Here is a 24861-nt window from a genome sequence, read left to right as displayed (position 1 = left end):
TTTGTCGTAAGACTTGTTAATATTTATTCATTAGGGAAGCGTGTTGTTTTAGAGAGAATTACTTGCCAGTAAAACTCTGATCCAGAAGTGCTTTAAACCTCTTACAAACAGAAGCCCAGCACCACTTTGGATTTCTACCTTTTGCAGCCATTTTTGAGCCTAAAGTAAATAAATAAATTTTGCTGCTTGAAGAATCCATTTGATAAAATTAATATAGTACAGTTCTTAAATCAGTAACCTGCATATGACTTAATGATTTTTGTTGAATTCACTTTGTCCCATGGAGTCATGAATGCAGTTGTATAGATTCTTCCATCCGCTAGTTCCCTATTTTATTTGTAATGCATTATCACTGTAACCCTTAGGGATTTCTGTCTTTCTCTAGGGATAGAAGTATAGCAGTAATAAATTACATCATTAATAAGCTGCTGTCCTTTTAAAATCCTGAGGCGGCTGCTTCACTTTCTCTAAACCAGGGGTGTCAAACTCACAATGTTACATAACGTGTTGCGATATATCGTAACTTTTTTTCCATTGTCGGCAATGGGGTGGGTGTGGTTTCTCCATGACGCATCCGGCCCGCAGGCTGGCAGTTTGACACCCTTGCATCAGTCCTGCAAAAGACCAGATGTATACAATCCTATAGATCAGAGAATATTGTTTGGTGGCCCCCAGGGGGAGGTCCTTCTCTGTGGGCGCCCCGGATTTATGGAATCGGTTGCCGGTGGAGCTCCGGATGGCGCCCGACCTTCGCTCCTTCCGGCGCGATCTGAAGATGCATTTATTTGAGCAAGCTGGCTTGGCCTGATGGGGGATGGGTTGGGTTTTATTGTCATTTTAATATATGTATTTACTGTTTTTTAGCTTGGGCATATGTTTAATTCTTTTTTAACTTTTGTATTTTTTGTATTTTTATATGGTTGCCCTGTTCACCGCCCTGAGTCCTCCGGGAGAAGGGCGGTATATAAATAAAATTATTATTATTATTATTATTATTATTATTATTATTATTATTATTATTATTATTATTATTATTATTATTATTATTATTATTATTATAGAAGAGTAGCTCAGGGTTGAACTGTGGGGTCCTTTGTGCTCCCTTTGTTGTTTTCTTGCAGACATTTCATTACCAAACTAGATAACAACACCAGTGCTCTGATGTTGCCTAGATTGGTAAGGAAACATCTGCAAGAAAATAACCAAGCTGGGAGAGCACCAAGGTCCCCACACATACAATTCTCCTGGTTCTACCTGATGTGATGGCATCAAGGTCGTCCCCTAGCAACTTGACATGTGTGTGACGTTTGCAAAAGTAGAAAAATGTAATGAAGTATTTTAATAGCAACATGTGTCTTCCTTTCCTAAAGTTAAAGCAAAATTATTTTAGGAAAACAGCAACTCTGGCAAACACTGTCTCTATTGGTCATTACTTTTTCAAAGTACATTATAGTCATGATTGCTTTTTCATACTACATTATAGCTGTGAAGTAGAACTTCTATGGGGAAAAACGAATATTGCATTTATTACTGTAATTCTACATTCATAAAATATATTTCAGAGGAGGAAGAATTTACACAGGGGGTAATGTGATTTTTCCCTTTATCCATTATTTATAACTGCTTAATCCAGGTGCTGTCAGTAATTTTTTTTTATATATTCTTCAATTTCACAGCTACAAAACACTTCAGTATTTCTAATTTATTTCTGCTTACTATACAGATGTTCTCAATTGTGTTCCTAACTACATTTAAGATGTTATTATTGTTTTTGTTTGTGTCAGCGTGCATGCTGAAGTGCACAATACACCATTGTCGGGGCTTTAGAAGCCTGTAAAAAAACCTCTGATTATTTCGTTATCAATAAATTAAAGTGTAATATCTAGGTCATTAGTGGATTTAGTCTTCAGGTGATTTCCCTGCAGCTTATATCATTCCATGTATGAGAATTGTATATTGTCACATGAAAGTTTCATCTGGCATTTATTCAAGGAGGTCATTTAGAAGCAGCATTTGGAGAACATGTGAATTGTGTTCCGTAAATCAATGTCTCAGTTCTTGATAGAAAACTTAGTAGCTTGCATCTTACATGCCTGTTTCTTAAAAAGTCCCATTTACTCATTTACTTCTGAGTAAAAATGCATAGGCTGCATAATGAGAAAATGCTTGACTTTCCGACCATCCAATTTCCTACGAACAAAATAAAGACATGCATGTCTTCTGGAACTGAAGGTCCAGCCTTGAACTGATTACTCTTTAGGGATATCTATGTATTTCATAATTATGAAGTATGAATAAGTTATCTTATAACATAGTAATTGTTGAACTGTAGTATAGCCACGAGCATTGGCATGTCTTCTGTTAATTGCTGTAATAATGTTGCTGTTGTACAAATAACAACACAGAGGCAATAATGGACAACACCAATCCTCCAATATTGCCTTTATTAACTCAATGTCTTTAAAAGGGCGAGTCAGCATTTAAATACCTTCAGCATGGGTGAGTCGCCATATCCCAAAACAGTTTGTGCCACTGTTGAGCAGCCTTTAACAATAGCAACCTTCAGCTTGAATCACAATTTTCTGATTTAAAAAAAAAACAGCCCAATTCCCCTGGGATCCCTTCGGGAGACTTCTTCTTGGCTTTGCAGACTGAATCCAAATCTCCATTCAGACGTCCAAAGCCCACTACTTCCCACTGACTGTCCCCAGAAACGGGGAAACTTTTATAATTACCCTACCCCCTTTTCACTGTGTTATATGAGGAGATGAAATTTGCCCAGTTTGGGAGAAATTGATACAAACAGTGTGCTGGGTACTTTTATTTTATTGGAAGGGGGGGGAAACTTCCAGTACAGGTAAACTTTGACTTACAACAGTTCATTTCGTCACCGTTCAAAATTATAACAGCATTGAAAAAAGTGACTTGTGACCGTTTTTCACCAGTGCAGCATTCCCCCATGGTCATGTGATCAAATCCAGACACTTGGCAACTGACTCATATATACAATGGTGGCAGTGCCCCAGGGTCACGTGAACTCTTTTTTTTATATATAGTAAGCTTTTTATTGTTTTTTTTCCTCTACATACGTATGTTAATTTTTCAATCAGCGTGTGATCTGGGTTCATAAAACGCTAATACATAATCAAGTCCTACTCTTTGGTTCTCTCCTCTAACCATTTGTAGAATAAATTTCAGCTTTGGTAATATTCTGTTTCTTCTTTGTCTTTCAGCCTCATAGTTAGTCTGTCCATCTCAGCGCATTCCAGTATTTTTTTAATTACTTCTTCCTCTGATGGTATTCGTTCATTCTTCCAACATTGCGCATAGATTATTCTTGCTGCCGTTGTAATATGTAGAACCAAATACAAATTTTGCTTATTAATCTTTTCTGGTATTATACCTAATAAAAAAAATTCAGGATTAAATACTACATGTTCTCCTAATATTTTTTCTAACCAAGCATGTATTTTTTTCCAATAGGCCTTTACTTTGTCACATGTCCACCAGATATGATAGTACGTACCTGAATTATGTTTACATTTCCAACATTTATCTGACACATTTTTAAACATTTTTGCTAATCTTGCTGGTGGCAAGTGCCATCTATAAAACATTTTATATAATTTTTCTTTATACACAGTTGACATTGTCACTTTATAATTTCTCTCCCATAAGTTTTGCCATTTTTCTAATTCTATATTATAACCAAAGTTTTTCACCCACCTTGTCATTGTCTCTTTAGTTTGTTCACTTTCCATCTCTAAAATTAACAAAAAATTATACATTTTCTTAATTTCTCATCATAAGTTAACAATATCTTATCAAATACAGTTTGTTCTTTATAAAACCTGTACAGTTTCACATCTTTTTCATATCTATTTTGTATTTGTAACAATGCCCACCATGACATGTTGGTGCCCTGATTTTCCAGCTCTTGTTTCGATTTTAATGTCCCATCAGTATTCAAAATATCTCTATATGCCCAAGTTTTTTCAAAATCTAACAAATTTGGGTGTGAGAAAGCTTCCGTCATTGATAACCACCCTGGAATTTTTACATATATTTTAGTTTTAATTTTTTCCCATACTGTTATCAAAGCATTTCTAATACAATGATTTTGAAAATACTTATGAATTTTGTTTTTCCCATACCACAAAAATTGTAAGTCATGTCCCTCCAAATATAACAACCTTTTATTCCTAAGCATTATCCATTCTTTCACCCATGTTAATACAGATGCTTGATAATACAAAGCCCACTCGGGTAGGCCAAAGCCTCCATTTTCCTTAGCATCTTGCAACATTTTCATCTTTATTCTAGCTTTCTTTCCTTGCCATACAAACTTCAAAATTAATGAATTCAACTCTTGGAAGAATTTTTCCCCAAGTTTTATCGGAATTGTTTGAAATTAAAATAAAATCTTAGGCAATATATTCTTTTTAACTGTAGCAATTCTTCCTAGTAATGACAATTGAAAATTCTTCCATTTTTCCAAGTCTAGCTTTATTTGTTTCAATAGCCTTGTATAATTGTCTTCTTTTATTGTTGAGCATTTGGCTGATAAATATATACCCAAATATTTAACCTTTTTCACTGTCTGTACCTCTGTTGCTTCTAACAATTGGCTTTTTTGCTTATCCGTAAGATTCTTAACTATTATCTTAGTTTTTTCTTTATTTATTTTTAGTCCCGCTATTTCTCCATATTGTTCTATCTTGTCCCACAATTTTGGGATCATCTCCAAGGGTTCTTCCAAAATAAATACAAAATCATCAGCAAATGCTTGTAACTTATATGTTTCACCCTTTATCCCCAAACCTCTAATTTCTGTATCTTGTCTTATATTTCAATTTAAAACTTCCAAAGTGAAAATGAATAACAGAGGGGATAAAGGGTATCCTTGCCTTGTGCCTTTCCTTATTTCAAAGCTCTCAGTAAAATCTCCATTCACAATCACTTTGCCTGTTTGTTATATATTGTTTTTACCATATTTATAAAATCCTGTCCAAAGTCCATTATTTGTAATTGATAAATCATAAATTGCCATGAAAGATTATCAAATGCCTTTTGAGCGTCTAAGAATATTAATGCAATTTGTTTCCCTGGATGTAGCTCATAGTATTCTAATACATCTATTATCACTCTTAAGTTATTTTTAATTTGTCTCTTTAAAGCCATTTTGATCTGGGTGTATAAATTCAACTAAATATTTTTTCAAACTCTCCGCCATTATTGAAGTAAAAACTTTATAATCCACATTGAGCAATGAGATCGGTCTATAGTTCTTAATCTGGGTCAAATCTGAATCTTCTTTTGGTATTAAAGTAATATTTGCTTCAATCCACGTCATTGGCATTTTAGCTTCTAATAAAGGTCCATTACAAATGTCTTTCAATGGTTCGCTTAATATCTCTTGTAAATTCTTCATATCAGATATTAAACTGATAAGAACAGATACTACACTTGATCTTAGCCAAAAGGCCGAGAAGCGATGGGGTCACGTGAACTCTTTTTGTGACCTTCTGACAAGCAAAGTCCATGGGGCAGCCAGGTTCACTTAACAACCATGACACTAGCTTAATAACTGCAGTGATTCACTTAATAACCGTGGCAAGAAAGGTCGTAAAATGGAGCAAACTCGCTTAACAAATGCCTCACTTAGCAATAGAAATGTTGGGCTAAATTGCCTTCGTTAAGTCGAGGGCTATCCATAATTTTATTTCTTCATAGATTTGTAAGCAACCTGTGCCTTCTGATGGGTGCATATGCAACAGGTTTCAGGTGAATATGTTCATTGGTAACTTTGGAGGGTTTTGCAAAGAAGACTGGAATGTAGGGATTTCTAAAAGAAATGTACTCCCATATGGTTTTGGAGTTAATTATGAAAATGACACTAGAGGTATTCAGTTAAGTATCAGTCAAAAAGACAGGTGTGGTTTATTTACTAATTTGCCTACTTATTTTTCTGGAAGCAAAATCTTCAAATTTGAGAGGAGGAAGTGATAAGCAATCATCAAATACTGCAATACACCCCCTCAGATCTCATAGCTTATGTTGAAACTCTTTAATATTCCTGGTCCTGGGAGAAAGAACTGGCAAAGGACACAACATTTATTCTACGATGTATTACTTCAATATCTTTTCTGAAGAAAAAACAGACACATATGATAGAATTGTAAAATTCTTCACTGTGATTAGAAACCAGAACTGTCAGCCTCAAAACTTCTTCCCTTTTTCTTCTTTCTCACCTCTCCCTAGCCCAGGGGTAGACAACCCTGGCTCTTTTTGACTCAGGATGGATGGCTCAGGAATTCTGGGAGTTGAAGTCCACAAGTCATAAAAGAGCCAAGGTTGCCCACCCCTGCCCTAGCCTCATATTTTCTTTACATGAGGACGTGTGTAAAAACTACCCAGACCTCTTTGTAAGAGAAGGTGGGATGTAATTGGCAAGACTGATGAAGGGGTGCGTCCTAATGTAACACACACGTCCTCTTTGTGATGATCACACTCCAGGCATTCAGCTTCTGTGCCAGGTACGCTGTCCTTAAACTAATATAATTAAGCACTTTCAAAAGTATTTGGCACTCGGTAACTCACCATAAACATCTGCTCAAACTTTGTGTGTTGAGCAGGCCAAATTGAAGAGGGCTTCTTATTGAGATTTGGCTCCTTCCAGTGTATGTTCAATGGTCAGGTACATCATATGAGCCACCTTGAAAGTGATGGGAAAGGCAGGATAACTTTGATTGAAAGTTTAAACTTTATTTAACACAGAAGCATCGCAGTTATTTTTTCCTAGTGAAAAAACTTGCCAGGCCGAAAAAAAGATGCAAACTTTCAACGAACAGGATCTGTAATTAACAGTCAGGGTTGGTTTATACAAACAGCATTTGTATATGCTGATTAATAAGATGTATAGTGCATAGTGCTGTGATCTCAAGGCATGAAATATGAGGGCCCCACAGCATTCTCATTAAATTAAATGAGAATGCCATAAGATCTTTGCTATTGGCCCCATAGAAGCCTTTCATGAATGGCAGCACTGTCATGGAAAGCTTTCTTTAATGGCTAGGGAACATATTAACTTTCTCCCTGGACAATCTAACCTGAATAACTTACCCTGGCAGTAATTTTCCTAATGTATTTGTTTCCTCTTTTTTCATATCCTTAATTCTAGCATGAAACCTAGCCATGCCTCTTGTTTTTGCTGGCTGTATCTTATTCTCCTGTGGGTGAAATAGAGACCCTTTTATTTGCACACATTAGAAGATGGATTTGATAAATAGCAGAATCTTCCATCAGAATTGGAAAAATACCTTCATTATGGTGAACAGAGACTAGGAAATCAACAAAAAACAGCCTAGCTCTTCAACACGGAGGAGCCATTAAAACAGGGCAACAGAGCCTTAATTTGATCTTATTTATTTATTTATTATTTTATTTTAATTCCATTTATATCCCGCCCTTCTCCGAAGACTCAGGGCGGCTTTACAAACTTAGCAGTTTCTTATCTTCTTCTCTGTCTACCTCTCTTAACTTGAATCTTAATTATATATAGCAAGGTATGCCAATCTCAATCTGCACTTACCAAGGCTCTTCCAGGCTACATGTTTGCATGATATACCCAGAAATTCTTGCCAGTATAGTACATATTAAAAGGAGGCTTCCATGCTATATGGGTAATCAAGAATTCCCGATCCAAACACAATCCTAGGAGTTGACCAATGTAAAAAAAAAGTATTCAGTGAAATGATCTAACCTGAGCTGCTTCCTAGCATATACAGGTGAAACTCGAAAAATTAGAATATCGTGCAAAAGTTCATTTATTTCAGTAATGCAACTTAAAAGGGGAAACTAATATGTGAGATAGACTCATTACATGCAAAGCAAGATAGTTCAAGCCGTGATTTGTCATCATTGTGATGATTATGGTGTACAGCTCATGAAAACCCCAAATCCACAATCTCAGAAAATTAGAATATTACATGCAATCAATAAAACAAGGAGTGTACATAGAACAATATCGGACCTCTGAAAAGTATAAGCATGCATATGTACTCAGTACTTGGTTTGGGCCCCTTTTGCAGCAATTACTGCCTCAATGCGGCGTGGCATGGAAGCTATCAGCCTGTGGCACTGCTGAGGTGTTATGGAAGACCAGGATGCTTCAATAGTGGCCTTCAGCTCTTCTGCATTGTTCGATCTCATGTCTCTCATCTTTCTCTTGGCAATGCCCCATAGATTCTCTATGGGGTTCAGGTCAGGCGAGTTTGCTGGCCAATCAAGCATAGTAATCCCACGGTCATTGAACCAGGTTTTGGTGCTTTTGGCAGTGTGGGCAGGTGCCAAGTCCTGCTGGAAAATGAAGTCAGCATCCCCATAAAGCTCATCTGTGGAAGGAAGCGTGAAGTGCTCCAAAATCTCCTGGTAGACGGCTGCGTTGACCTTGGACTTAATGAAGCACAGTGGACCAACACCAGCAGATGACATGGCTCCCCAAATCAACACAGACTGTGGAAACTTCACACTGGACTTCAAGCATCTTGCAGTGTGTGCCTCTCCATTCTTCCTCCAGACTCTGGGTCCTTGGTTTCCAAATGAGATGCAAAAGTTGCTCTCATCAGAAAAGAGGACTTTGGACCACTGAGCAACAGACCAGGTCTGTTTTTCTTTAGCCTAGGTAAGACGCTTCTGACGTTGTTTGTTGTTCAGGAGCAGCTTGACAAGAGGAATACGACATTTGAAGCCCATGTCCAGGATCCGTCTGTGTGTGGTAGCTCTTGATGCACTGACTCCAGCCTCAGTCCACTCCTTGTGAAAGTCCCCAACACTTTTGAATGGCCTTTTCCTGACAATCCTCTCCAGGCTGCGGTCATCCCTGCTGCTTGTGCACCTTTTTCTTTAACACTTTTCCTTTCCACATAACTTTCTATTATTGTGCTTTGATACAGCACTTTGGGAACATCCAACTTCTTTTGCAATTACCTTTTGAGGCTTTCCCTCCTTATGGAGGGTGTCAATGATAGTTTTCTGCACAACTGTCAGGTCAGCAGTCTTCCCCATGATTGTGATTCCTACTGAACCAGACTGAGAGACCATTTAAAGGCTCAGGAACTCTTTGCAGGTGTTATGGCTTAATTAGCTGATTAGAGTGGGACACTTTGAGCCTAGAATATTGCACCTTTTCACAATATTCTAATTTTCTGAGATTGTGGATTTGGGGTTTTCATGAGCTGTACGCCATAATCATCACAATTATGACAAATCACAGCTTGAACTATCTTGCTTTTCATGTAATGAGTCTATCTCATATATTAGTTTCCCCTTTTAAGTTGCATTACTGAAATAAATGAACTTTTGCACGATATTCTAATTTTTCGAGTTTCACCTGTATAGGAAGGAATGTTGGGAATGTTGCACTAACAGCAAAATAGGATAGTCATCCAGAGACACTTCATTGAGTTATGGACACTTTCTGCAAGACTGAAACATCAGTACAAATGCCTTTGACTTACTGGTTGCCATTATATTTAGGGTAAAAGCAGAATTTCTTCAGCATATAATATAGCAAATGATTCTTGTCTGAAAGGAAAATGTAGACATTGGGTGATATAGCTGTGACTTTGTGCAGTCTAAATGTTGCAACAGAAGTAATTAAACATTGTTTAAAAAGAGGATCTTGGGATTCCACAACTTGACAAGATTGGTGAATTCAGTAACTGTAATTGTAACAACCAGAACCATAACTTTTATTATTGTCAGTGACCAAATTCTTACATAAATTCTATAACAAATGAGAGAGGGGGCAGAAAACCCTGATGAGATAAAATAAATTGAATATAATAGATTGAAAAAATATAGGAGTAGTCTCAAAGACTGATGATAAGCCATAGACTTTAGATCCACAATTATTCTTTTAGACTATGTGAATGTGAAGTCGTTTCAAAATGTTCAGGAACCCCAAGGGTCTCAAACTAAATTAATTCAAGCAATTAAATTATGTGCACCTCTTAACAGAAAATTGGGTACATTACAGCCTACCAAGAAAGACATTTAAGAATATATATTGAACATTCCAGAAGTTACTTAAAATAAAATTTGTCCAGAGAGTGTTGGAGATAAATTGACTGATAACATCTTATCTATTGTATTTTAAAATTAATTATTTGTTTTCTTTTTGTTTTTGTACCTGTATTATTTAATTTTATCCATTAGCTGTTATTATTATTTCAGATATTGTCGTTTATATAGAAATAACTGATTTCTTAATTTTTTAGCATGGATGTTTTAATTGAGTGCTTTGTAAACTGCTGTCAATTTTTCTTCATTTAGCAGTATACCAGTAGAATAAATAATAATAGCAATAATAACAACAACCCCATCTGGCTGTTGTCAACATGTGTTACCAACATTTAAGTACAAAAAAAAGTGGACAACCATCAGGTTTCATTGGCATAATACTCCAGTCCATATGGCATGGTTTTCTATTGTTTTAAGGATTTTAACAATGGTTTAAAACATTAATTAAAGTTAAAACTTCTAATAATTCCCCAAAATATTGGAAGGAAGGAAGGAAGGAAGGAAGGAAGGAAGGAAGGAAGGATGGATAGCAAGTTGTTATGTATGCACACGCATACACATACACACACATACATATAAGTGCGAGAAGGGAATCCGCAGTCTCTGCTGTTAAAGGTTGTTTACTGTGATATAAATCACACCATAGAATTAGTCAGTTGTTTGCATATGGTCACAAATGACAAAAGAATAAAAGAGCTAGACACCACATTAAAGGCACATTGCATATGGTGACCTCTACAATAAGCTTCTTTTTTTTAAAATAGCCACTATATGCATAGATTAAAACTGGTTTCCAGATGGCAGCTCTAAGAAATTCTGTGTTTCTCTAGATCATCATCCTTAATTTGTTTTATTGTTAAATAAATAATAATTTGGAAGTTGCCAAATTATTTATTTATTACATACATTAATATGCCACCCCATCCCAAGAGTTGTTCAGAAAAATTGGGCTTTGCATCAGTTGTTGAAGATTGAAGTTCTTTTCAGATGAGGATGGGAAATTTATATGGGTTTTTCTATCTGACTGTTCTGGTGCACAAAATGCTAGTCCTGCAATGTCAAAGCAGTTGGACCTCTTTGGGCAGAAGCTCTATATGACACACATGAAGTGACACTGGCCACTGATGGAGCCCACCCATTTCCTTCTGACTGACATGAGCTATCAACAGAGCTCAAGATGATGTTGGAATGGGGTTCATTGTGTTGACAAGATACATGGGACAATGTGCTGACGATAAATAAACTAATGCCAAATGAGTTAAACTCATCAGCTAGTTAATGAGCAGAAATGTCAAGTGCCCTTTTTATGTCTTCAATAATTTTAATCTTCTGGTTGTTTACTTAACAATCATGCTGTCATGGTTCCGATAGATGAGACCAGTAAAAGCAGAACTTCAAGGCTGGAGGTTTCCTTAAAGAACATGTTTATTGGCTACAAAGTATCGGCACAGTCAAAAGTGAAACCAAGTCTGGAGTTCCCTGCAAAGTGTTACAATGTTACAAAGTTGAACTTCCCACCTCAGCATTATGTAATCAACTATGTTCCCCAGTAGAATACTTTGGCAGGCTTTCTAACGGAAGGCTCAGCCCACCAAATTCCCAGGCAGCAATGAACTTGGTTCCCACGGGACAAAATATTGTTTAGGTTAACATTAAAATCACCCATGTCCCTTCCACGTCCTATGGCAACCAAAAACAAAACAAAATGGCTTCGGCCAGGTTCATTGCAGTGTTGACATGTGCAATGCCACCCGAATAGTATGGAAGACATCTACAGGTCATTTAGGCCTTGTTCATCTATATGTGGACATCCCATGAATCTTCTATAATTGATAAGTAGGAACCTAAGGTCTGTATAGATTCCACTAACAAGGAGGAAATTTAAATTGATTTTGCTGTGGTGTATATTTGTCAAAGCAGTTTGCTACATCAGCAATCCCCAACTTTTGTGGCTTGGCAGCCTGGTGGAAGGAAGAGGGGAACGGCTGTGTGAACAGTGGGGCAGCATGCACGCACATGCCCAAGCAGCTTGACTTGTGCAAGTTGAGCTATGTGTGCATGCACCAGCCTACTGCTCACATAAGTTGAGTTATATGCGTGTGTGTGCATGCCAGGCCACCCCTTGTATGGCCTGGTTTTGAATAGACCACGACCCCGTAGTTGGCCATGGCCCAGGGTTTGGTGACTCCTGTGCTATGTGATGCTCAAGACGTGTTATTGTTACACTGCTCGTGTGAAGCAACACATATTCTGAGGCTGTGGGCAGTTACTTCTCCTTCCACAATAGTCTTGTACAGCTATTGCAAAACAATATTGTACTCTGCTGGTTTTTCCTAAGGTTAGGACAATCACCTGCGTAAATCTGAATGGCCTCTGTCATTTGATTTGGGAATGCATGGGCCAAGGGAGCTTTGCCAAAACAGATTTCATAAGTTCTCAGCAGAAGCATTCAACAGAAGCTTGATCCCCATATTTTGGATCTGCTTCAATTTCCAAGTTTCTTTTAAGAGCATCCCCTTATGGACTATATTACAATAATCTAATTGAGAAATAACAATAGCATGGATAACCACAGGCCAGATCAGACTCTTCCAGGAAGGGATGTAGCTGGTAAATCAATCGCAGCTAAAAATAGATGTTTCCTGTTTTACCCTGTAATATCTCATGTGGTCTGCAATCTAGCAAAGAAAGCCGTCTACCAAAGATGATGAAGATGGGAAGACAAAAGGGACTTGACATTTGCTTATATACTACAATTTTTGATGATGACTCTCAGAGACTTCATATAGATTGTAAATAAGAGCAGAATGGGACTTTGCAAATCACACACAAACATGCCAACTCAAGGATTGTGATGTAAGGCCCCAAACCCCTAAGACAACCTTTTGGAATCTGACTCAAGGTAGAAGTGGCCTCCAGCCAACAATACTTTCAAGCAATACAGGGAGATACCATGGCAGAGGGTAAAGATCCAGGAACACTGACATAGAAATGGTACCAAATTGTGCTCCTTTAACAGATCATCTATTAAGTAACCAATACACTTCTATGCTATACCCAGGCCTACAACAAGGCAGACATGCTTAAAATAAACCACCTGCTTGAATATCCCCCTAATAATGAATCAGGTCAAGTTTTCTATGTCCTCTTGATAATACCTTGAGTTGGGCTTTAGTGCAGCTTAACTATAGCTGTTGCTTCCTGCAGAAGATATATTAAAAGACTGAAGGGCCCTCTATAGACTCATCAGTGAGAATGATAGAATCACAGTATCATTACATATGGTAGCTGTGTGTATCCCTGACATATCTGAAGAATGAAATTCTTTTTAAGTTAGATGATCAACCATGGAATTGTTATATAGAAATCAACTAACAACGGGGCAATAATGTAGCTTTATGTAACCCCTCTTCTAGAAGGGATTCAGTCAGAAAGCTGACCTGTTGCATTAGATCTTATTTTACTATAATCATTCAAATAATTCTGCATTTTGAGTCTTGTCTATAACTATTTAATCAAATCAGTAGATTCGGTATTACTCATTAAATTCTACTGCAACCCTACCACAGGTAGTCCTTGGTTTATGTCGGCAATTGGGATTAGAGTTGCTTTCACCAATGACACAGTTGTAAAGTGTGACATCATTGATTTTGCTTGTCGGAAGCCGGCAAAGTAAGTCACAAATGGCAACCATATACTATCATTGTGGAGACGATGTGAGGGCCAGTCATAAGTACTACTTGCTGAGCACTATTGGAAGTTTAAATGTTCGTTAAATAAGTGGTTGTTAACCAAGGACCACCTATATATTGTTTGCAATCTATATGAACCCTCTGAAAACCATCTTCAGGAGTTGTAAAGCTGAGTGTAACCTATGGGCAGATGACTATCAGGTCTCCTCCATTCCAACTTCCATTTACTAATTCGCTAGATGCTATTGTGTCTAGCAAAAATGGTTTTCAAGTATTCTATATTGGACGATAGATCGATCAATTATTCTACCCCACCCCTCCACTCCCTGTAGCGCAGCTTTTTCAGCTGGCCTCCTCCATCATAAGCAGGCATAGCCTCAGCACCAGAAAGCCATCTGTGTAAAGGTCATAGTAGTTGCTCAATTGCAGGCAGTCAGTTTATCTGAAATGAGCACAAACACCCTGAAGATTTTAATCATGAGGTCCAAAAGATGCAGAGTTTTACAATTGCAAGGGAAGGGTGGAGAATGAAAGAAATAAGAGCTTAAAAACTGACCTGTGAAATGACAAATGTATCAAAAATACAGAAGTAGGTGACTGGAGTAAAACCTCCACCACTTCGCTTGAATAATCAACTACCTTCTGCCATGATAGCTAAACTATACTAGCTTGTATGTCTAAAGTAAACAGTAACATTAACTCAATTACATTTTTTTTATCAAACCAGGAAGGCAAGGAGAAACCACTTTTGAGCTTGACGGTTCCACTTAGCTTTGCATGGAATGCCAGAGGATAACTCCCAACGTGAATGGAGTCAGATATGGAAACTGGGCAAGGCCATTAAAAAGAAATCAATAAATCCAATGAAAAAAATCAATTAAAAACTCTCCTTGCTCTTGCTTAAATGTGATCTGCACTATAATTTGTGCTTTTAAAGTAGCACTATTTTATAACACTTCATTAAGGCTTCCAGATCTGGGCTGCAAAGACTTGGACAACTCTCAGTGCTACAGTCTGCTTTATTTTTCAAATCCAATTGCCATTTCTGACCTTCCCAGCCAGGTTTGGGAAAACAAAGTCAATGGGAAAGCCAGATTCACTTAATAACTGCATGATTCATTTAATAACTTCAGTAATTCGCTTAACAACATGGCAGAAAAGCCAGATTCACTTAATAACTGCATGATTCATTTAATAACTTCAGTAATTCGCTTAACAACCATGGCAGAAAAGCCAGATTCACTTAATAACTGCATGATTCATTTAATAACTTCAGTAATTCGCTTAATAACCATGGCAGAAAAAATCATAAAAATCAGGTGTGACTCTGTTAAATGTCTTGGAATTGCCTTTTCTATGGAGACATCCAGAATTCTGTGATTTTTAAAACAAGAAATTCCAGGTGCTTTGGATGGTTTTTACATAAACTGTCTACCCGTAGACGTTTCTTTGCATCTTCTAATTTTTGTTATGAAAATCTGCCCAATGCCTAGTGAGATTTATTTGTTCAATACAGCTGGTCCTCAGCTTACAACTAGAATCGGGACCAGAATTTCCATTGTTAAACAGGACAGTTTTAAGTGAGTTGCATCCAATTTTACAACTTTGTTTGCCATGGTAGCTAAACAAATCGGTGCAGTTGCTGTCTATCATGTGGTTAAGTGAATCCATTTTCCCCCATTGACTTTGCTAGTGAGAGGACAGCTGGGAAGGTTCCAAATGGCAATGTAGCATGACCCTGGATGCTGCAACTGTCATAAATACATGCCTGTTGCCAAGTGCCTTGGCAGCGCCTTGTCCTTACCACTTTCTATAGAAGGACGATCAAGTCATATGACATTACTGTCTGGTTTGGAAGCATTACTGCTTCGGACAGGAAGGCGGTGCAGAGAGTGATGAGGATGGCTGAAAAGATTATTGGCAGTTCCCGCCCTTCCATCCAGGACATAGCATATAAGCAATGCTTAAGCAGGGTCTGAAAGATTGTCTGGGACGCTACACATCCTCTTCACAACCTGTTTTTCCTTCTTACCTTCTGGGAGGAGGCTTCGTGCTATCCAAAGCAGAACATCCAGATTCAGTCACAGTTTTCTTCCATAGAGTATCAACCTTGTGAACTCTCAAGCTTCCTCTTTCCACTATGTATTAAAAATGGACAGTGATTAGTGTGTGTGTGTGTGTTATGTATGTGTACAGGTAGATATATACTTTCTAAGAGCAGGCAACATAGTTTTATTCTTAATGTGTGCTGGTGTGCTCACAGTAAAAAAAATGACAATAAAGGTTACCTTATCTTGATCACGTGACCATGGGAATGCCACAATGGTTGTAAATCCGAGGACTGGTTGTAAGTCCCTTTTTTTAGTGCTGTTGTAACTTTGAACATGTGAAATGAATGGCTGTAAGTCAAAGACTTCCTGTAATAATTCTGAGCTGAAATCTGCCTTGTAATTATCTTCCCTTTGGAACAGATGTCTGTTTTTACTACATTATTCTCAGAATGCTTGAGAATTCTTTTCAAAATTCTCATGGTGGTATTTGCACTTTCTTGTTTCCATCATTCTGAGCTTTCCCATCTGCCTTTTTTACACAGTCTGTAAAAGCCTGCTGAGGGTAATTCCATTGTGATGTCTTCCCCAAGGATTTAGTGGAAGTTGGGGAGACCAGGAAAGCTGCCATACAGTTGAGGGATATACTGTATAGCCAAGAGGCAGGATATTTCATGGATATATCTTGCTTGATACTAAGGGCAAAGAGACGCTCCTCCACCCAAAATACTTCATCCAAATTTTCATTTCTTTTAAAGAAATGTTAAAGCAAATGTTCTTTCATCTTATTCAATGAGATTGAATAGGCAAAAAAACAAGACAGGACAGTCTTGCTTGTGCAACATTCAGGTTTGGCTTTTCTAAAGCTAGCAATGCACCATAGGAGGCTTCATTTACTCCTGGACCACTTGAAATAATGCTATAGATGGAAGCAGAGTTTGGACGGTAAAGGAATAGCTGGTTCCTGAATTATAAAACAAATTCCTTCCTTACATTACTGAAAAGCAAAGCATTTGCTCTCATAATTCCCAAAGATAATTCAAAAGCAACTTAGGAAAGATCATTGTTGCCTTCAAAACTGATGCTATTAGGTTAGTTCTGAGTTAAGAAGAATCACTCATTTTGAAGGTATATTTGCACCTTTCCTTGTTCTGTATGCTTCAGAAATGTCAGAATATGTGTGCCAAGGAAGTTCTTGGCTGGTATAAATGCTGTGTCTTTGTAATATGGAGATCTCTCATCCTGCTGCTTACAGAATGAAAGCTTTCATGACCTGCTAGGTGTTTAACCAAAGACCCTCTGCCTTCTCCTCTCCACTAGGATGGCCAAGGATGGCCTCAAAGCAGTGGTGGGATTCAGCCAGTTTGCACCACTTTGGCAGAACTGGTAGCTAATTTTTTGTTGCCCAGGCCCAGAATGGACTTCCGGAATCGGCATCCACACAGAGAACCGGTTGTTCACATATTTGAATCCCTCCACTGCCTCAAAGCAATATTCACCAAGAGAGAGGCAGGAGAAGGAAAGTGCTGAAAGCAGTTGAGGGAGAAGAGACTCCAACATTTTAATTTTATTCTCATTTTTGCTAAAGAGCTATGATTTAATTAGAGCAGAAATAATCTTAGCATTGCAAACTTGGAGGGTTGTTTTAATTGCATTGCAGTTATATTAATACTGTCAACTTCTTAGTAGATATTAACTGTCCACAAATAATGCAGTCACTCACTATATAATTTTGGATGGTAGAATTGGAAGTTCGGCTCATTTCTGTTTTCAACCCTAGCCTTAATTGCTAATAAATTTAACTTTAATCAAAAGGACGAATCAGGTTATTTGATTTCCACACACACTGCATCCATCACACTAGGTCATGATTAACAAAGACAGAAATATTTTAGCTTTGTGAATTTTGAAATGTCCATAACTATAAGCTATTCATTTTGTAGAGATGGTAACAAGGCAGCCATAAAGATGTGTTGCAGTGTCCTTGGGAGATGGGATATAGAGAAGCAACCAAGATAATAGTCAGATAAAGGGCAACCTAGCCCACAGCAGGAATGTGGACAAGGCAAGTAAAGGAGACAGGGAGAGAAATATACTTTTAGACTTGCCAAACTTGGTTAATGTAACCTTACAATAAAGCAGAATTAGCTCATCTGGCCATGTTTCCTATCTGGTCTACTTTGCAAGACTCATATCAATCTTGCAAGTTTGAAAGAACATTTCTTTCCCCCACCATCACCACCCACCGCTAGAAAGGGTCTTTTCTGAGCCACTTACACTGCCCACATTACTGCTGTGAGCTAAGTTGCTTTTATCTGGCTATTCCCTTGGCTGAGTCTCTTTGCAGTGCATCCCATAGCCATTCCCTCATACCATTACAGGAGCTCAGCTCAAGGCACGTTAGGCAGGTTACTCTACCTGTCATTACCTTGTAGTGATTAAATACCTCAAAATTACCATGCAAAATATATTAAAGCTGGAAATATTTCATAGTCTGTTTAGGTGATGAGTGGAGAAAGCAGAATTGTAACAGAATCCATTTTGTTCTATGCGTTATCTTGGCGGTTGCATAATCTGTCCATCCTGCTTGTCAATGTAGCTTATGAAAGTTGGACTTTCTTGTGACCCCATTTTATTATCTCCTGCCAACATTCACCTCCTCTATTAAGGAAGGATGCTGACATAAGTAAGACCCATATGGTGTGAGCTAGCCAAGTATATTTTCATATACTACGTTAGTAACATGGAGGTACATAATTGTTTTGGTGATGACAAATCGAGTGCTCAAGTGATGTACCAAGTAGCTGAAAGGTAAGCCCACATGATATCATCTGCCATGCTTGATTTATTATAATAATACACAACTCAGACTGATGAAATACTTGTAGAATATAAGAGTCAGCCTATCCTGCAATGTCCTTCTTTTGAAACTGAGCAATTTTGTTTCATCTGCTATTAGCCTTTTTCTATGTACTATAATTGAACAGAAAAGAATATATAGAGCATAACCTGATCAACCATGACAGAGAATGAAGTCTGGAATGTGCAACACATTCTCCTCACTTTGCCCTGCTGACAGAACCTATGGGTGCTAATAATCCCAGTTGTTCCTCCTACTTTGACTTTCTGCCATTTTCCCTCTTCTAGAGGGTGAGTCTGATCGTATATATTAAATATATTTTCCAAGGAGATATTTCAGGATATAGCATCAATGCCTCAGTAGATTCAGTATATTCCATGTTTAGAGCTCCATTCCTATGTCAGACATTGTCTGGACCTGGACCCATGAAAATTGTTGCTGGGAATAACACATATCTGCAGGTATTTACTAGCTGGTCTTCTCATGGTTGAATCTTCTGGCACATTATAGGAAGAGTGATCACTTTCCAGAACTGTAGAATAGATTTCCCGACAAAATTATAAAAACTGATTTACTTAAAGCATTTATATGAGTGAAATGTAGTATAATAGTTATGGGGTTGGACTAGGATGGAGGAGATCTAGGTTCAAATGTAACTTTGGCCACAGAAACTGGCTTTATGTCTTTGGATCAGTCATTTTCTTCCAGCCCAGCCTATTCCATTGTTTGCTTTTGCAGGGATAAATGAAAGGAGAGTCCCATTTAAGCTGCTTTGAGCACCTAGAAAAATGGGATGATGTGAGACTCAAATAAAGTACTCTTTGGCTGAAAAGATTCCCCAAGTGACTTATAAGCCACTAAAAGCAAGATAATGCATGTTGTCAGGTATATAGTCCCCAACCTTTCCAGGTCTGCAGATTGGCAGTGGCGTATGCGGCATGGTTTCCCCATGTGTGTCACTTCTTTCACAAATGGAGCTTTCCATGCCGGCTGCTGTTTGTCCAGCCCGGTTCCCAACAGGCCATGGACCGGTACCATGGACCAGGAGTTGGGGACACTGGTCTAAGGTCTATAAAAGGGAAAGGCAATGAAGGGCGGATAAAAAAAACAAGAAAAGAAACAAGAAGCACTTCTTAAAATCATTCGTGTTAAAAGATTATCGGGGAAAAACTGATATAAGTTTAAAAGAAAATAGAAGTAAAATATTGAGAATGATCGTCCTTCTTATCTCATATTTCTAGTTTCATGAGAGGGCTACTGGATCATAACTGTGGGACGACCAAACTTCATTTTTAACCTGGTATCTTGGAAGGTTAAAAGAGACAGAGAGGAGATTCTTCATTTACCTCAGTGTGGGAGGAACACTGCAATTTTTGGGTAGTGCTCCCACTTTCATGGTGGCAAAGTATGTTTTCTCTCATAGGTCTAAAATTAACTTATAGGCTTTTGGTTGGAAAGCAAGGTGAATGTCTTTTTTTTACTTTATATCAGTCAATAGAGGAACATTAGCTTATTAGTTCAACTCAGTGGAAGAATTTTTAACAAATAACAATGCAGTCTTAATACTTTCTGACAATGAGACATACTGAAATTGGATCTTTCCAGTTTATCTAATGCTCTTAAAACATCTAAGGACCAAGTTAAACTGCTTCCGCTTGTGTAAAAAGAAAAATGCTAGCAAGACCAGGGCCATCCAATGGGAAGTGCTCTGTTACTGGGGGCTATCGCTAAGAAAGCCTATCATCTGGACAATACCTGTGCAAAGAAGAGGACTTGCAACAAGGTCTCTGTTCGTGTCTTGAATAAAACCTGGCAAGGTATTGCTTGATACATGGTGGAGCTCCCCATAAAGCCTTTTCAAAAGTAATAACCAGAGAGCCAGTTTGGTTTAGTGATTAAGGCACCAGGCTGGAAAGCAGAAAACTGAGTTGTGGAAGCCGGCTAGGTGATTTTGGGCCAGTCATTCTCTCTCAGCCCGACTCACCTCACAGAGTTGTTATTGTGGGGAAAATAAGAGAAAGGAAGTTTGTTGGATATGTTTGCCACCTTGACTTAGTTATAAAAATAATAATGGTGGACAATAAATGAATGAATGAATGAATGAATGAATGAATGACCGACCCAACACTATTGTCCCTACCTAAGAAAAAGGGCAAGCCCCAAGGATGTATAATTTTGCATTTTAAATTTAGTGACATCATCTTAACTGCAGAAATATTGTACTATAATACCTTTATGGTAACTTCTCAAGTTCCTTATTCCTTAAGCTAAGTGCATAATGTATTCAGTATATCGTTCTTGTTGTCTGACTGTAATGTTCTCCATCTCAATTTTTACTGGCAGCCCTACCTTCTTTAATTTTCTAAATTTAACCTGTATGTTTGACACCAATAATTCATGGTCTGTTCCACAATCTGCCCCTGAAACTGTCACAGCTGGCTGGATTTCCTTTTCACATTTTCTGTTTCCTGTATTTCTATTTCCTAACAGATAGTCCACATGATTCTGGTTTTCTATCCTGTGATATATAAGTGAGGAGTTAGCATTTCTGTCACTTGAAGCAGATGTTGGCAATGAACAAAGAATTGTATTCACAAAATGCTTATTGGCCTCTGTCCTAAATTATTGCATTTATCAAATCCAAGTATTCTTGTAATTATACGCTCCTCCATTTCTCTAATTTTTCTTATTCCAATTACCATAACGAGGGCTACATTGTTTTTTTTGATGTTTCATTTAGCACTTCTTGCAATTTGTTACAGAATTCCTCAGGATCTTCCCTCCCTGTATCTATATCGGCTTCATTAACTTCAATAACATAGATACTCATTGAATATCCACTGATTCTAACAGAAACAGAATTACATCCTTCTTAATTCAAATCTGTACTTCTTGGATCATCTTTGTAAACAGCGGCACATTCCTCCTCTTTTGATACTGGCACCATCAAACTCATTTTGATTTTGATTGGGTTACATCATTAGTTCCAGATCCACCTCTACAAGTCCTGTGCTTTTCCCAGAATCCCCCCCCACACACACACACACAAAATACTGTAAATGTCATCATCTGGTACCCAAAGCCCTCTGTAGTTTCAGTCATAGCCATACAGTCTCTTTACAACAATACAAAACTTGATTGCAGCTGCCTGAACAATAGGGTTTCCTGCCTGAGCAAGGGCTTGGACTAGGAAACCTCCAAGGTCCCTTCAAACTCTGTTATTCTGCCTCTTCTCAGGTTGAAATTTATTCTACTTTGACTTTCTTGGTACTTATAACGCTTTATCTACTGTCCTGTTGCACGCTGTCCTTAGCTTCACGCTATTCCTCTTGACCCTACTGGGGAAGAAAGATTGACCTTGACAGTAGCTCCCATCAATGTCACTCTTAGTATTGAAAACTATTAAGCCTTCCCATAATATCAAAGCGTACCCACGTATACACACACATCCCAAAAAGAGGGAACCAGTGCTATACACTAAAATGATGTCCCCATCCAAGTTCAGCAGAAATAAAGAAACCATCCATATTCTGTTTTGCCGTGTCTTATGCCAGGATGAAAGCGTGTCAAGACTTGCCCTCTTACAAATCAGGCTGAGTCAGACGGGCTCTTTAGCTGTTCAAATGCTTTGAAAAATGAGAGAGGCAGAGCAGTTTAGATTGCCAGCGTCTGGGAGTAAATTGTGCAAAAATGTCAGCCTCAGTGGCAAAGTTCAAGATAAAACAGTGTCTGCTAATTTAATCATTTACCATGAAAATACCAGTTATCTTAATCTTACATGAAGTTCTTAAGAGCAGTGCACATAGTTTTATGTAATTGAATCATGGCTCTGAAGAAAGAAAGGAAATATGAAATGCTGGCTTCTTAGCGTTTTTTTTAGCAGGCAGTGCAAAAACCTTTGCATTCCCCTTTCAGGATTATATGAACTATTTTCCTTTTAAGCATATGAATGCATCTGACAGTTTGAGCTTATAAAGTAATGGAGAGAAAGCTGAAAATTCTTCACCACGCTTTCTCTGTGGCTATTCCCTTGTTGAGAACGTTTGGGGATTTGGGAACAAAATTTGGGGGCAGCTGAAAAAACAAGCTGAACAATTTGTCCATGTTGTTCATTTTTTCTTCAGATGCCTGATAAACTACTGCACTAGTAACCTTGAGAAAGCTCGGATGTCTTCATTTTCCATCAGAGCAAGAATGGTATAGCATTGACATCGGAGCAACTGTGGTTTTGTGTCCAGCCAGTTGGAATCCATGAACAGCTGTGATGAACAGAGCCAGGATGGAGAAACAGGAGGCGGCAATGTCCAACGCTGAAGCCCTCTTTCTGAATGAGACCAGGACAGCGGAACCCTGCCGTAGCAAGAGAAACTAAACAGATTGATTCTCAGTGACTCATTTAGCTTCAGGATTGGACAGATCTTTCCCCTGCTGGCAATTTGGCGAAGCATCAGTGGATCAGATACCAAGATGAATAGCTTAAAATAATTAAGGGGAGGGAGGAGGATTGAATCTAAAAAAAAAAAACTGCTAGCCATCCAATTCTCTTCTATGCAATGAAAGACTCTAAGCAAATTACATTTAGGTTATTAAATATTAAGTCATTGGATTTACCTCCATTTGGCCCAAAGCAGGAAACTGGAAAATATTCAGAGTCGATATTATTGTGTTGATGGGCTGTTTATCACTGAGTGACTGACTGAATTTTGGCAGGTCAGTGAGATCTTTGACACATGAATGGAAAAGAGGCAATTGAAATCTCCCCTTCAAAAAAAAAGAGAGAGAAGAGAGTAATTAATTCAGCAAACATTTTTGGCGTGAATATGGATGTGTATCAACCCAAAAATTGCTTTCAGCCAAGACGGTTTTTGCTCAGCAAGTGGGACTTTTAACCTTGCATTGACATTTGAGTTCTGCTTTGCTTCCATTGAAGAAAGTAGAAATGCTGATACACTTTCCAGGAAAAACAGGATCTCATCCTGGGAGCAAAATAGACAATGCTTTGTATTTAAAACGTGAAATCAGAAGCAACAGGCTCATTTAGTATCAGTAAAGGTCAGTTAAAATTATAGAGACATCCTTTGGAGCAAATCCTCTGTCTTGTATTTGCATATTTATGAACTAGAGATTATGACAGCCCATTCCATTTATTAGAGCAGTGATGCTATAGTTAATAGTCTGTCAGCATTTCCATTATAAACTCCCTTTTTCAGGGTTTTAATATCCCAGCCGCTTGAAATCTCGTCAAGCAAGCGAGTTACTTTTGTCGAGCCAGGTGCAATTTTTTTTCTGTTTGTTTTTCTTTAAAGTCAAAATAGATTAAAGGAATTTGGTCTTTTCTGACTTGGAAGATGAAGTAGGTAGAGCAAAGTGAAGAGTAGTATTGCACTTTCCTACTACCTCCTTTGCTTGGGGTGTCTGTACTAAAACAGTGACCCTATTCAAAATCTTTTTTTTTTCTCCTCAAAATGTTGCCCTCCAGATAACAATTCCATTCCTAGGTCATGCTGACTAGGAAAATCTAATATAAAGAAGGCATCAGGTTAGGAAGCAGGATCTACAACTACAGCACAAACTTTAGTAGTTTGATTAAAAAGAGAAAACTGTTCTGTCCCTCTAAGTTATTTGGTTCCTGCAGGATAATTTTGCTGCATTTTAAAACACAGATTAGTTCAACTGGAGTATTTATTTCAAACCTTCTGATTTGAATTATAGATAGATAGATAGATAGATAGATAGATAGATAGATAGATAGATAGATAGATGATAGATAGACAGATAGATAGATAGATAGATAGATAGATGATAGATAGATAGATAGATAGATAGATAGATAGATAGATAGATAGATAGATAGATAGATAGATAGATAGTTTGGTGTAGTGGTTAAGGCAATAGGCTAGAAAGTAAGAGTCTGTGAGTTCTAGTTCTGCCTTAGGCATAAATCCAGCTGCATGACCTTGAGCAGGTCACTTTTTTCAGCCATATATAGGAGGCAATGGCAAAGCACTTCTGAAAATCGTGTGATGAAAACTTCAGGTATTTATCCAGGTATTCTCAGAGAATTGGACACAATTGAATAGAAGATTGGGGGGATCATAACTCCAGAATTATTTTGACCAAATTTACCTTTTTTTAAAAAAAAAAGAAAAGAATTTTAGCTTTTGTAATGAAAGGGCTA

At 37.8% G+C, this 24861-nt stretch overlaps 1 protein-coding gene across 3 annotated transcripts in view; it reads left to right on the top strand.

Moving 5' to 3' along the window:
* Window positions 1-24861, top strand: part of LOC310639075 (uncharacterized protein) — a 367032-nt gene that overhangs the window by 268257 nt on the left and 73914 nt on the right. Inside the window, exon 5 of one of the 3 annotated variants that reach the window (XM_083360475.1) lies at window positions 22808-24439. The exons of 1 other annotated variant lie outside the window; for it this stretch is intronic. In XM_083360475.1, the coding sequence (XP_083216601.1) occupies window positions 22808-22886 (79 nt within the window). In that variant the 3' untranslated portion in view covers window positions 22887-24439. Of the gene's footprint in view, window positions 1-14502; window positions 14577-22807; window positions 24440-24861 lie in introns of those variants that run through there. One more of the 3 variants, XM_083360477.1, reaches the window with a different exon arrangement.

The sequence above is a fragment of the Vipera ursinii genome (genome assembly GCF_947247035.1).
Source record: "Vipera ursinii genome assembly, chromosome: 3".
Classification (NCBI taxonomy): domain Eukaryota; kingdom Metazoa; phylum Chordata; class Lepidosauria; order Squamata; family Viperidae; genus Vipera; species Vipera ursinii.
Note: the sequence above shows the minus strand (reverse complement) of the source record. Positions and strands in the feature narration are given on the sequence as shown.